The sequence below is a fragment of the Puma concolor genome, chromosome C1 (genome assembly GCF_028749965.1).
Source record: "Puma concolor isolate L17-30 chromosome C1, mPumCon1.1.hap2, whole genome shotgun sequence".
In the NCBI taxonomy this organism is placed as follows: domain Eukaryota; kingdom Metazoa; phylum Chordata; class Mammalia; order Carnivora; family Felidae; genus Puma; species Puma concolor.
In genome coordinates this window covers 189,808,516-189,821,773 of record NC_141674.1, presented here as the reverse complement: position 1 = coordinate 189,821,773, position 13,258 = coordinate 189,808,516, and the positions used below count along the sequence as shown (strand labels likewise).

The window sequence follows — 13,258 nt, the reverse complement described above, 5'->3', positions numbered from 1 at the left end:
GCACAGGAGGGGCAGAGAGAGAAAGAGAGAGAATCCCAAGCAGGCTCTGCACTGTCAGCACGGAGCCCGATGTGGGGCTCGAACTCGTGAACCATGAGATCATGACCTGAGCCAAAATCAAGAATAGATCGCTTAACCAATTGAGCCACCAAGCACCCCACTAATATTTTAGTAAGTATAAAAAAGAACAACATATTTTGTTTTGTCTCTTGCTAAAATGCTTCATGAAGTACTAAGCAAAGACTTCTAGCCATCCTTATTTCCCTTTTGTCTAGTTAATCACTTTAATGCTGTCATAGAAGCAGTAAAAACTGAAAAATCATTATAAATTCACAACAGCTAAAAACCTATCTGTGGCTCTATGCCATATGTCAGCTTCTTCAAATGTAGGCTTTCTTTTCTATTTTCTAGCTTGGTGTGAGATAAAGACATTTGCTGCCAGACACTGAAGTTAAAATACTTAATCTGAACCACACAGCATAAATTAGAATGTGACTTCTTAAACCTTTATTCAATCTTTCTCATCAATTTGATATAACCATCAACTTAATGAATGATTTAAATAAAAGAAAATAAAAGTATTCTATATCTTTATACTGACTTTCATTGGAGAACTTTGAACATCATATACAACAACTTAAGTCTATTTAATTTTTTAGAAAATGACAAGTTTTTGTCTGCTTTTCTACTAACTTAATTACTTTGTTTACTTTGTAGTTAGGGAGGTTAATTACACTAATTCCAGAAAACTTATCAAGAAGCTGTTCTAAAATAAGTGTTCAAACCTTACAGTAATTATACACTTCTTTCAAACTCTGGGAATTTACAAACACATAAGCATGAATTAAGGGGATAAGAAAGTAAAATACTATAAATATACATTAATTTACTTAAAGACTGATTTTCTTTTTAAACAAAATGAATACTACAAAGTCTCTTATGGTTTGAAGAGACTCAGAATAATACAGTTCACTCTGCTGAAGTGTCAGACTTCTGGATTTAGGTGGTACATGGACATGTAATAATGAAAGTTAGCTTCCTTTCTTCTAATTATAAAAGAAGAAAACCTCAACTTGGTGACAATGTATCTCTATTACCTCTCAAACATTTGCTATTCTCTTTTAACACAGAGAAAGTAAGCTTCAAGTTTCAGACCATTTGGCAAACAACAACATCCAGCTACCTAGTATATATAATATGGTTTAGTTTTCTTATTTTATTTTTAGATAAATAATTAAAGTTACCTTTACTTATGACATTGGCTTTCCATTTGTAGTAGTAACGGAAAGTTTCCCTTTAAAGGACATATAATTTTTAATGAGATCATTTGAAGAAAAATATTAAATAATAAAGTAATATGTCATGTGAATATAGAAAACATGTTATGATACTCAGTGGTACAGAGATATGGTGCAAAAATCATAAAGAGTCCTTAAATTTTAAGAAATGTAACCAAGTATTTTCAAAATGATCTTACCTCTCTTCCTTCCAAATGAATGAGCAAACAAATATAAACTGGCCCCCCCGTTTGAGTGTAAGAGTAATAATTAATAACAACTGATTATGAAGAGTAACAGTTAAAAACACTAGAAAGTAATGGTTAATAACAAATATTCTGGAGTCAAAACACCTAGGTTTGAATCTTGGCTCTTCCACTTACTAGCTGTGTGACTTGGTAAATTACGTATCTGTGTTCTCAACTTAAAGTAAGAATGTAACAGTAACCATTTCATATGTTTCTGTAAAGGTTAATTGTAAAAGTTTAATGCATAGACAACACTTAGAACAACATCTGACACATAATAAATATTTCAAAGTATTATTTAACTAGTTTTGATTTCACTATATGCTAAATGCCTGAATTTCTTTTATATTTTTATTGTAAAGAGACTGCTCAGTCTAGTAAGTCTATAATCCTGATAAAGTCAATTAAAATTTCACTACCACATGTATCCCATCTGGAACATTTTATAAGAATCTTAAGTTTACTGCAAGTATCTTATGATGCAAAACTCATTAAATAATTAATTTGTGCCCTATCTCATTGTCTCCAAAAATATATATAGGGCAGTTTTATAAGGCTACATAAAATCTTTAATCTGTAAAAAAAAAAAAAAAAAAAAAAAAAATTATGAACTAAAGGTTAAGTGGAATAACTTTTCTCCACTCCTCTAACTCCACATCAAAGTAATCTTGAAATGATTATAAGACTCTGTGGCTCAGCAAAATTACAGATATTCACTTATGGCCATGGGTTAGTCTGTCATATTTTCCCTGACAACTCCTGCCCCACCTTAAAGATTCCCTGCTCTCATATGCTTTAGTTTCTATCACTAAGTACCTTATGGTCTTCAGCTTCAACTGAGGTTGGTACAAAAAATAAGCTTTTTCTAAGGAAAGAGAGCTAGAGCTATATTTTGTTATTCTCAGTCACCCATATATTTATTTCTTCACTGCCACCAGGTCTAACCCTACTCAGTGTATGAGGTATAGCAGTAAGAGGGCAAGTAAACATGGTTCTGGATATTGTGTAAATGCATACTTGATGAGAAAGATATAATTCCAGTAACAGCAATGAATAGTTTGATGTCAGGAAGTAAACTGTTCAGCTGAAAACAATCGAGAGAGAAATGAATAAGCTAAACAGAGAACATTAAGTACCTTCTGTTGTTCCCTAGAACATAACCTTTTAAAAAGCCGTAACTTACTTGTGCATCATTTTCTTTACCAGTATTAAAATATGCCACAATTGCACGTTTTGAGTAAGGGTCTCTGAATATAAGATCATGTAACAGCATCTATTTAGGAAAATTTTTCTATATTCCTGAATTATTTTAAAAATTAAAATCTGGTGTTTCATTTTTGGGATGGCAAACAAGAACAGGAAAAAGTAGGGCTTTTTTTGTACTTTACCATGATGAATCTAAAATAAGGGAGTTAATAATTGTTTTTTGTCTACACTTGGTATCTCATGAACTATTTGTCCTTTTTGAAAGTAGCAACCAGCTTTCATAAATAACTGTCCATTAGTGAGTGAATCCACTGAATTCACTATTGCCAGATTACAATAACAAATCCTATTCCTTTCAAGCATTTGAAAATATTTCCAAACTTATACATTAGCATATATCCCTTTGTTTATTAAATTATTATTTAACAAACATTTACTGCACTTCTACTACTACATACCTAACACTGCATGAGTCACTATGGAGACAAAGGGGCATTAATAAAAAGTCCTTATCACCAAAGACTTTAGAATCTCATAGAAGAGTGTTGTATGAAAGGATAAGTTAGCATGCCCCTTAACAAAGATGTAAGAGGCCCTCAGGCCTGACAATACACATATGGTTTAAGGCATTGCCATGTACTTTGTGGCACCAAACTATCGTCTTTATGATTTCACTTATGTGTGGAATCTAAAAAACAAACCAAATGAATAAACAAGCAAAAAAAGATTCAGTCCTACAAATACAGAGAACAAAGTGATGGGTACCAGAACAAAGGGAGTAAGGAAATGGGCAAAATGGGTGAAGGAGAGAAAGAGATACAGGTTTCCAATTATGGAATGACTAAGTCATGGGAATAAAAGGTACAGCATAGGGAATAGAGTCAATGATATTGTAATAACGTTGTATGGCAACAGATGGTAGTTACACTTGTGGTGAACATTAAATAGAGATATTGAATTGCTATGTCGTACACCTAAAACAAACATAACATTATGTGTCAACTATAATAAAATGTTTAAAAAAATGAATCTAATAAAAGAGACAAGGGGACAATTACAAAATATGTGAAAATTTAGGTATGATGCCTGTAACTTCTGCGTAAAAGGTTCAGAAAAAAAATAGTGATATCCATATGTATATAGAGAAAGGGAAAATAATAAGGCAAATATACCAGTATGTTTAATAACTGGTGAATCTGTGGATAAAAGGTATATGGAAGTTTTTATAAGTTTGAAATAACTTCAAATATAAAAGTTTAAAACATTTTTTTTGTTTGGGCCCCAAATAGTAACATCTGACATTTACTGTCAATACAATAATAAGCAAAAAGTTAAAAAAAAAAAAAAAAAGATAAACTGTAAATCAAATCTGCTAAAGACAACCATTTCAATGAATGACCATTCAACCTGAGTATTAGGCATCGTTACTCAATAGGACAAAGGGTTTTTTTTAATTATTATTATCTAATGTTTAATATTTACTTTTGAGGGAGAAAGCATGAGCAGGGGAGAGGCAGAGAGAGAGGGGGAGAGAAGATCTGAAGTGGGCTCTGCACTGATAGCAGCGAACCTGATGGGAGTCTCCAACTCACAAACCATGAGATCATGATGTGAGCCAAAGTTGGACACTCAACTGACTGAGCCACCCAGGCTCCCCCAAAAGGGTTTATTTTTGACTGAACTACCCAAATATTAAGGAGACATCTTCAAAGAATTTATAGATGTGACAGCATCTATATTATGCAAATGCAAAGCTTTAATAGCCATCACAAAAATGTCATGTGAGGTATGGAGATACTGTTTCACTGTAAGTTTTATTTTAACACCTTGATTAATGTACAATTTGGCGCTATAAAATGAGCATTGAACTTTTAATGAAAGCTATTAAGGGTGTTTCCTTAGAAAGGGCCAAGGTTCAAAAGAAAAATTTTTTTAATGTTACAAATGCATGTTAAATTACTACTTAAAATGTAGCTCCTGTCATCCCTATGGTATCAAGACAAACTGAGAAGGGATGAAATGACTAGATTTCCAATGATTCTAAATCATTTTTCTCAAAACTAATTAGTTTCATTATTGAGAAAGAATATTACAAATGAACAACAAATATAGGAAATTAAAACAGTAAAAACGGGGGTGCCTGGGTGGCTCAGTCAGTTGGGCATCTGACTTCAGCTCAGGTCATGATCTCACAGTCTGTGAGTTCAAGCCCCATGTCAGGCTCTGTGCTGACAGCTCAGAGCGTGGAGCCTGCTTCAGATTCTGTCTCCGGCTCTCTCTGCCCCTCCCCCACTCTGTGTCTCTCCCTCTCTCTCTCTCCCTCAAAAAAAAAATAAAAACATAAAAAAAAAAAAAAAAAAAAAAAAACGCATGTGAACCTCATTGATAAAAACAATCCAAATCATTTTTCAAAATGATCTCAGCAAAGTTTTATTTAACAATACTAGTGCTGATAAAGATATGATGAAATATGCATTCTAGTATATCACTGATGGAAGAATGTGAACTGTTTCCACCAATGGAAAAGCATTCTGACAATAAACGAAGAATTTTAATACTGATGCCACTGGATATAGAAATTATAAATTCTGGGGGGGTGCCTGGGTGGCTCAGTCAGTTGAGCGTCTGACTTTGGCTCAGGTCATGATCACACAGTCCCTGAGTTACAGCCCCACATCGCACTCTGCTGACAGCTCAGAGCCTGGAGCCTGCTTTGGATTGTGTCTCCCTCTCTCTCTGCCCCTTCTCTGCTCATACTCTCTCTCTCTCAAAATTAAATAAACATTAAAAAAATTTTAATAAAAAATTATAATTCTGGTAACTGTAATTTAATATAATATTACATATACAAGGATGCCTATTGTAATAAAAAACCAGAAACTGTCTAAATGTCCAAAACCAGGGGAATGCATAAGGAAAATATCTAGATGATGAAATATTATACAGCTATTAAAACTGATGACTATGAAACATACACAATAACCTAGGAAATACTAGTCTACTAAACAAAAAACAGGATCTAAAATGCATTTTTTTCTTATTCTTTTTTCTTTTTCTTTTTTAAGTAGACTACCCCCAACATGGGGCTCTAACTCCTGACCCCAAGACAAAGAGTCACATCCTCCACCAACTGAGTCAACCAGGCACCCCTAAAATGTGTTTTTATCACTAATACAACTATACAAAGATCAAAGAGAAACACTAGAAAACAAACATTCAAAATATTAACAATGGTTATATTTGGATATAGGTAATTTCTCTCCTTATCAATTATCTCATTTTTTTATTTTTCTAATTTAACAAGCAGGTATTCCTTTAATATTTTCCTTATTTATATTTTCAAATTTTAGTGAAAGAGAGAGAGCAAGTGGGGGACAGGGGCAGAAGGAGAGAGAAAGAATCTCAAGCAGGCTCTACACTCAGCAAGGAGACTGATACAGGGCTCAATCCCACAAGCCTGGGATCATGACCTGAGCCAAATCAAGGGTTGGTTGTTTAACTGAATGAGCCACCCAGGTATCCCTAATATTGTCTTATACAAGTAGTACACAAATATATGAACAGGTTAAAGATTAAAAGACTACAAGAGTATGAGAATAATATGTAACCTTCCCCATCAACAGTCACCCGACACTATCCCCCTTTTCCATCTCTGATAAGTTTGCACTGTGTTTCTAGTAATTAAACATATATAAATGTTTTTAACAAATATTTATGTTGAATATTCAATAAATGATATTTTTATAACAGAAAATTTTAAAGGAGAAAAAAAATCACCATCACCAAATTTTCTACTGATGTATTATTATATAACCATGAACAAAAAGTTCTGCTTAATTCTATATTTTAATTTCTTTAAACTTCAACACTTACAGATTTTTTATTTTGATCAAGCACCTATTATTTATAGACTAAATGTTAGATATTCTATATAATAATGATTATTTTTCTTGAGATTAATGAAAAAAATAATATCCATTTTATTCACTAACTTCAAATTTACTTGCTTTGTTTACCACAAAATATATAAATGGGTTAATGCTCCCAAATTAGAGCATTTAATTAAAACATTTTCCCTTTTTATTGGGCTAACATTATTGATTCTTTGTTGGCAACACTTCTGCTTTTGGCTCAAAAGGTTACAGCAGACCAAAATCTAGGTAAAAATCTAAAACGGGCCGTAAAAATCTTGAGAACTTATGCATAAATTCACTTTTCTTACAACTACCTAGATGTAAAAGTGAAATTTAGAGACCCTGTTTTATTTCTTTGTGGAAAATAAATGTAGTAAATTGAGTATAATTTCTTTTTTTAAAATTTTTTTTTTAACGTTTATTTATTTTTGAGACAGAGAGAGACAGAGCATGAATGGGGGAGGGTCAGAGAGAGGGAGACACAGAATCTGAAACATGCTCCAGGCTCTGAGCTGTAAGCACAGAGCCCGACGCGAGGCTTGAACTCACGGACCGCAAGATCATGACCTGAGCCGAAGTCGGCCGCTTAACCGACTGAGCCACCCAGGCGCCCCAGAGTATAATTTCTTAATAAAAGCTAATGACTTTGAGTAGATAGGAACTACATGAAAAAACTTCCTATTGCTCTCAGTTTAGTTAGTGTTTCATCAAAACATTAAAGGAAATAATCCCAAAATGAAGATCTCAGGGTATGGACTGATAAAAGCTATTGACTGAGAATTCTTGAAATGTGCTACATCTCAAAAGTATTTCTTAAAATTAATTTTTTATTCAGAAAAAATTTAAGACTTCCAGAACAGTTATAAGAATAAGAATAGTATAAAGTATACCCACATATTTACCTTTACCCATATTCAATTATTGTTACCATTTTACCCCATTTACTTGTTTTACCATTCTCTCTTTCTAGAATACACACACACACACACACACACACACACACACACACACACGCTTTTTTAAAAAGTATTTCAGAAAAGTTAATATATATACATTCTAGCTCCATGTTTCTAAACATTTCTTAGAATGTTTCCTAAGAATGTGGATATTCTCTTACATAACCAGAGTACTGATATCAGCTTCAGTACATTTAACATTGAAATAATTCTTTAACTAGGGCACCTGGGTGGCTAGGTTGGTTAAGTGTCTGACTTCGGTTCAGGTCAAGAGCCTCTACTTCATTCAGATCCTCTGTCTCCCTCTCTCTCTGCCCTTCCTGGGCTCAAACTCTCTCAAAAATAAAAATTAACATTAAAAAAAAAGGAATTCTTTAATCGTCTCTTTTGTCAACTGGTCTAACAATGTTCTTTGTCACAGTTTTTTATATCCAGTATAGGAGAGTTAGGTATGGCTTAGTTGTCAAGTTTCCTTAGCCTCCTTTGATCTAGATCTTTCCCACAGTCTCTTTGCCTTTTATGACACTGACATTTTTGACAAATCTCCTTTTTCTAACAGAGCATTCCTAGTTCATGGTTTTTCTGAAATATAGTATTCTATTAGTGAAACTGTGTCCTTCTCAGGGTATCATGGATGTCCATCTACCATCTTCACTAGTAATATTAATTTTAATGACCTGGTCAAGGTGTTATCCAATTCCCTCACTTTATAATTACTAATTTCTCCCTTGCAATATGTGGGAAAGACTTTAAAACAATGCAAATATCCTGGTTACATATTGAAAATGCCCTTAGATTTAGGATATTTTTATTATTCTTGTCTGATCCAATCTTTATCATGATAGCTGCAGGATAATTTCCAACTCCTTCATTTACCAGTTGGAAACCTGGCATTCTATTATAAACAAGTACCCTCTCTTCTACCTTCTCTGCTTTCAGCATAGATGCATGAGTTCATTTTCCCTCCAATGGTTTGCAATTTGCTACTGTACTTTTTTAGCACTCAAATTGTCCCAAATTTAGCCAGTAGGAGTTACTTCAAGCCAGCTCCTTTGTAACAAGTCTCCACCTGTTTGGGGGCATTTCTTTTCTTACTTTCTAGTGTTATAAGACACTTTGGGCTTATCTTGTACCTATCCTGCTCCCGTCCTAGAATAAGTCATTTTTCCAAGGAGCCCAACTTCCTTTCAGTGGGAAGTGGTATAAAAGTCTAAATCTGGGTGCGCCTGGGTGGATAAGTTGGTTAAACATCTGATTCTTGACATGACTCGGGTCATGATCTCATAGTTCCCGAGATCAAGCCCCACATTGGGCTCTGGGCTGACAGTGCAGAGACTACTTGGGATTCTCTCTCTGTCTCTGCCCCTCCTCTTCTCACATGCATGTGTGCGCTGTCTCTCAAAATAAATAAATACACTTTAAAAACATGGGGCACCTTGGGGCACCTGGGTGGCTCAGTCGGCTGAGCGTCAGACTTCAGCTCAGGTCATGATCTCACAGCTCGTGAGTTCGAGACCTGCATCAGGCTCTGTGCTGACAACTCAGAGCCTGGAGCCTGCTTCGGGTTCTGTGTCTCTCTCTCTCTGCCCCTTCCCTGCTTACGCTCTTTCTCTTTCTCAAAAAAAAAAAAATAAACATTTAAAAAAATGTTTTTTTTTTTTAAATATGGAGCACCTGGTTGGCTCAAACATCCAACTTCGGCTCAGGTCATGATCTCATATGCTCCTGAGTTCGAGCCCCACATCGGGCTGTGTGCTGACACCTCAGAGGCTGGAGCCTGCTTTGGATTCTGTGTCTGCCTCTCTCTGCCCCTCCCCTGCTCATGCTCTCGTTCTCTCTCTCTCAAAAATAAACATACATACATACATACATACATACATACATACATAACTAGGGATGCCTGGGTGGCTCATTGGATTAAGCGTCAAGCTTCAGCTCAGGTCATGATCTCACGGTTTGTGGGTTCAAGCCCTGCATTGGGCTCTGTGCTGACAGCTCGGAGCCTAGAGCCTGCTTTGGATTCTGTGTCTCCCTCTCTTTCTGCCCTCCCCTGCTCATGCTCTGTATCTCCCTCTCTCAAAAAATAAACTTAAAAACAAATTAAAAAATAAATAAATAGAAACAAATAAAGTCTAAATCTGGGCATTACATTTGCTTACTGCTACTGGGGTGCTAATGCTTCTTGTCCTTTCAACAAATAGAGCTAAGAAATCTACATAGGTATGTGTATGGGTATACTACACACATGAATATAAATATATACACATACAAATATATACACATATTTATATGGCCACCTATCCATGCATGTAACACATACATATGTATGTTTTTAAAGTCATAAATCCATACTTACATCTTGAATTATAATCTACTCACATAATATTCTCTTGTCTTCCTATCTATAATTGTATGTGCATATTCCCTCAGTAACAGCACCAGCTCCCAAGAACAACACCATTTACTCATTTTTTCTTAATCCTATTATACACCTACAGTTGTTTCAGAATTGCTTTGTTCCACACTACCAAAAAGCAAACCTAAAAGAGTTCAGTACTTGTTTGCAATTCTCCTCCATCTCTTATATCCCATCTTGTCCAAAAGAGTATATATAATCAAACACTGTGTTTGCAAAATCCTTACATAAGTTCTTTCATTCTTTTTTGTATACTTTCCACTCTACTCTCTCCTTCCATTGTTAGTAGCCAACTTCATTATTTTCTGGTTTATCTTTTGTTTTTGTTTTTTGTTTTTGTAAATTATGGTAAGCTCTGTTTTACACCAAAGACAGCATAGTATATGTGCTTTTTATTCACCTAACATTATCTCTAGAAATCACTCCATATCAATTCACAGGGATCTTACTCATTTTTTGTTATAGATGTATAGGTAGTTCTCCATTATATGTATATACCAGAGTATATTTTAACTAATCTCCTATTCCTGAACCTTTAGATATTTTCCAATATTTTGCAGTTACAAATAATACTGCAATGGATAACTCTATGCATATATATTTTAAGTAAGCTCTATGCCCAATGTGGAGCTTGAACATGACCCTGAGATCAAGAGTTGCATACTCTACCAAGTGAACCAGCCAGGTACCTCTATGCATATGTATTTTTGTACTGTTAGAAATATATCTTCAAGATAAAATCCTACAGATGGGGGTGCTGAATGAAAGAGTAAGAAAGCACACATGTAGTTTTCTTTTTTTTTTTTAATTTTTTTTTTTTCAACGTTTATTTATTTTTGGGACAGAGAGAGACAGAGCATGAATGGGGGAGGGTCAGAGAGAGAGGGAGACACAGAATCGGAAACAGGCTCCAGGCTCTGAGCCATCAGCCCAGAGCCCGACGCGGGGCTCGAACTCACGGACCGCGAGATCGTGACCTGGCTGAAGTCGGACGCTTAACCGACTGCGCCACCCAGGCGCCCCTGTAGTTTTCTTAATATTGCCAAATTCTCCTCCACAGGTGTTGGAAAAGTACCATATTTTGATTCAAAATTATTTGGTAATCTACTGATACCTTAGAAATCCTGGTGCACCTCTTTTGGATTTCAGGTGGTAGTTAGAGTAGTCTCATGAAGTTTTGAACTCTCCCTCTCACTCCTGCCCAAACTGATGATTTTATATATTTTTAAATTTTGCAAATCTTTGCAGAAAGGAATTAACAAGGAAAAGTAAGATACTTAAAGTACTTACTGAGTGGTGTTGTGTCTGGAGGTGGAAAATTCTCAGTAAAGTTGACATTACACAAGTCTGTGCTACAGCAGCAGAAACGGTATGTTCCATTCTGAATTGAGGGAGGGGTAGTAGTTACTACACATTCTTCATAGTGACATTCCTGGGGATCTCCAATGTGAGACCAACATCCTACAAATTGATATTAACGTAAACAAGTTAGGGATTAATACAATATATAAAATTTAAAGAAAAATAACAAATTAATAATTACAATCAATGTGACAGAATAAGTGCATATACATACATGTTATAAAACACTCCTGCAAATCAATAGGAAATACACATTGTTTAAATAACAAAAAAATGGCAAAGTATTAATAAGCATTTCATGGGGAGAAAAGCCACTAATAATGGTTTAACCTCATCATTAATCTAAGAATTACTATTAAAGTAACATTAATATTTCATTTTTATCTATTAAATTGTTCTAGGCTTAAAAAAATAATATACAATTGTAACACTCCCATATACTCCTGGAGGGAATGTAAATGTATATAGCATTTCTAGAAAGCCATATGGCAATTTTTATAAAGATCCTTTAAAATATTCATGCTTTATAACTTAATAAGTCTACTTCTAGCAATCTATTCCAAGCAAATAATCAGATATAATCAAAGATTTAAGTTCAAAGATATCTACTGAAGCGTTATGTATTATAGTAAAACTGAAAAACAGTAAATGTCCAACAACAGAGTAATGTGTAAGTAAATTGTGTGTACACAATATGTGTGTATACAGTGAAATATTGTACAGAGGATAAAAATGTTCTCAAAGAATATTTAAAGATATGGGAAAATGTTCATACTATAATTTAAGATAGGGAAAACTGGGTATGAAATTGTTTATACATACTACATCATTCTAATTCTGAAAAATAAGTATACGCACATATAATAAACATAGAGGTACATAAAAAATATACCTGCAGGGAATAAACTAATATGGTAAAAGAGCTTGTAAGAGGATGGAATTGTAGACATTTGTTTTTCTTCTAGTTTTCTATATTTTCTAAACTTCACAGAAAGAAAATACATTGTTAACATTATAATAGGAAAAATATTATAAAAATAAGCTTAAATCTAACTACCTTTCACAAATATGGAATTTATGGATGAATATATACATGGATATATATTTTAAAACTGTTTTCCTAGAGACGGTTTTAATCTATGTCCATGTCCTTGTTAGATAAATTTCAATGATATGAAACACAAAGTTATTTCAGGTAAGAAAAGTATTACTTGCCTTGTTTTACGAGGTTTATATCCCCTTTTGATTTCTCCCAAAGGCCATAGCAAGTGCTACCTTTTGAACATAATATTGTTCCATTTTCATGAGAGATTCGACTCTCACCTATGCCAAGGTCTTGTTGATAGGGATCTTTAAATGCACATAGACGTTCTTGGTTCTGAGAAGCTAAAATAAATAAAAGAATGACAAATTTATTTTTATGACAATCTTAGCAAAGCATTATTTTATGAAATCTTAGTCATTTTGAAAGGCATAATAAATTTTCCACTAAATCCCTATCAAGGCTTGAATAAATTTGTAATTTTATATTTATTCAATAACTTCTTCCTGTTCATTAACTAGCACCAAAGAAGAATCAAACCTGAAAAATGATTTCTCAAAATCAATCCCTTCTTATACAAATTATTCTCACCACTCTCCTATTAAACAATTTAGGTATGTGAGTAAAGAAATATCATTTTAAAAGTTCATGGTTTAAATTATCAAAACTTCAAAACATAAAAACAAACAATTTAATAAACTAGAGGGCTAAATAATCTTGTAAAATTCTGCAGGACTCACATTTATCATAGTTTAAAGTCATTTGTAGAAAGCTAAACATACATCATTGGGCACAGTAAACTATGGATAAGGAGAGTGACTACCAGTGGAGTACATG

The 13,258-nt window shown here is 34.0% G+C and overlaps 1 protein-coding gene and 1 non-coding gene across 2 annotated transcripts in view; one reads left to right on the top strand and one right to left on the bottom strand.

Moving 5' to 3' along the window:
• BMPR2 (bone morphogenetic protein receptor type 2) overlaps positions 1-13,258 on the bottom strand; it is a 203,418-nt gene that overhangs the window by 74,076 nt on the left and 116,084 nt on the right. The window contains exons 2-3 of the mRNA XM_025934626.2: positions 12,595-12,765; positions 11,308-11,478 (exon numbers count right to left, since the gene is read on the bottom strand). Of these exons, the coding sequence (XP_025790411.1) occupies positions 11,308-11,478; positions 12,595-12,765 (342 nt within the window). The remainder of the gene's footprint in view (positions 1-11,307; positions 11,479-12,594; positions 12,766-13,258) is intronic.
• LOC112849173 (U6atac minor spliceosomal RNA) lies at positions 3,274-3,397 on the top strand. Its single transcript, XR_003222598.1, has one exon. It is a non-coding gene; the product is annotated as a U6atac minor spliceosomal RNA (small nuclear RNA).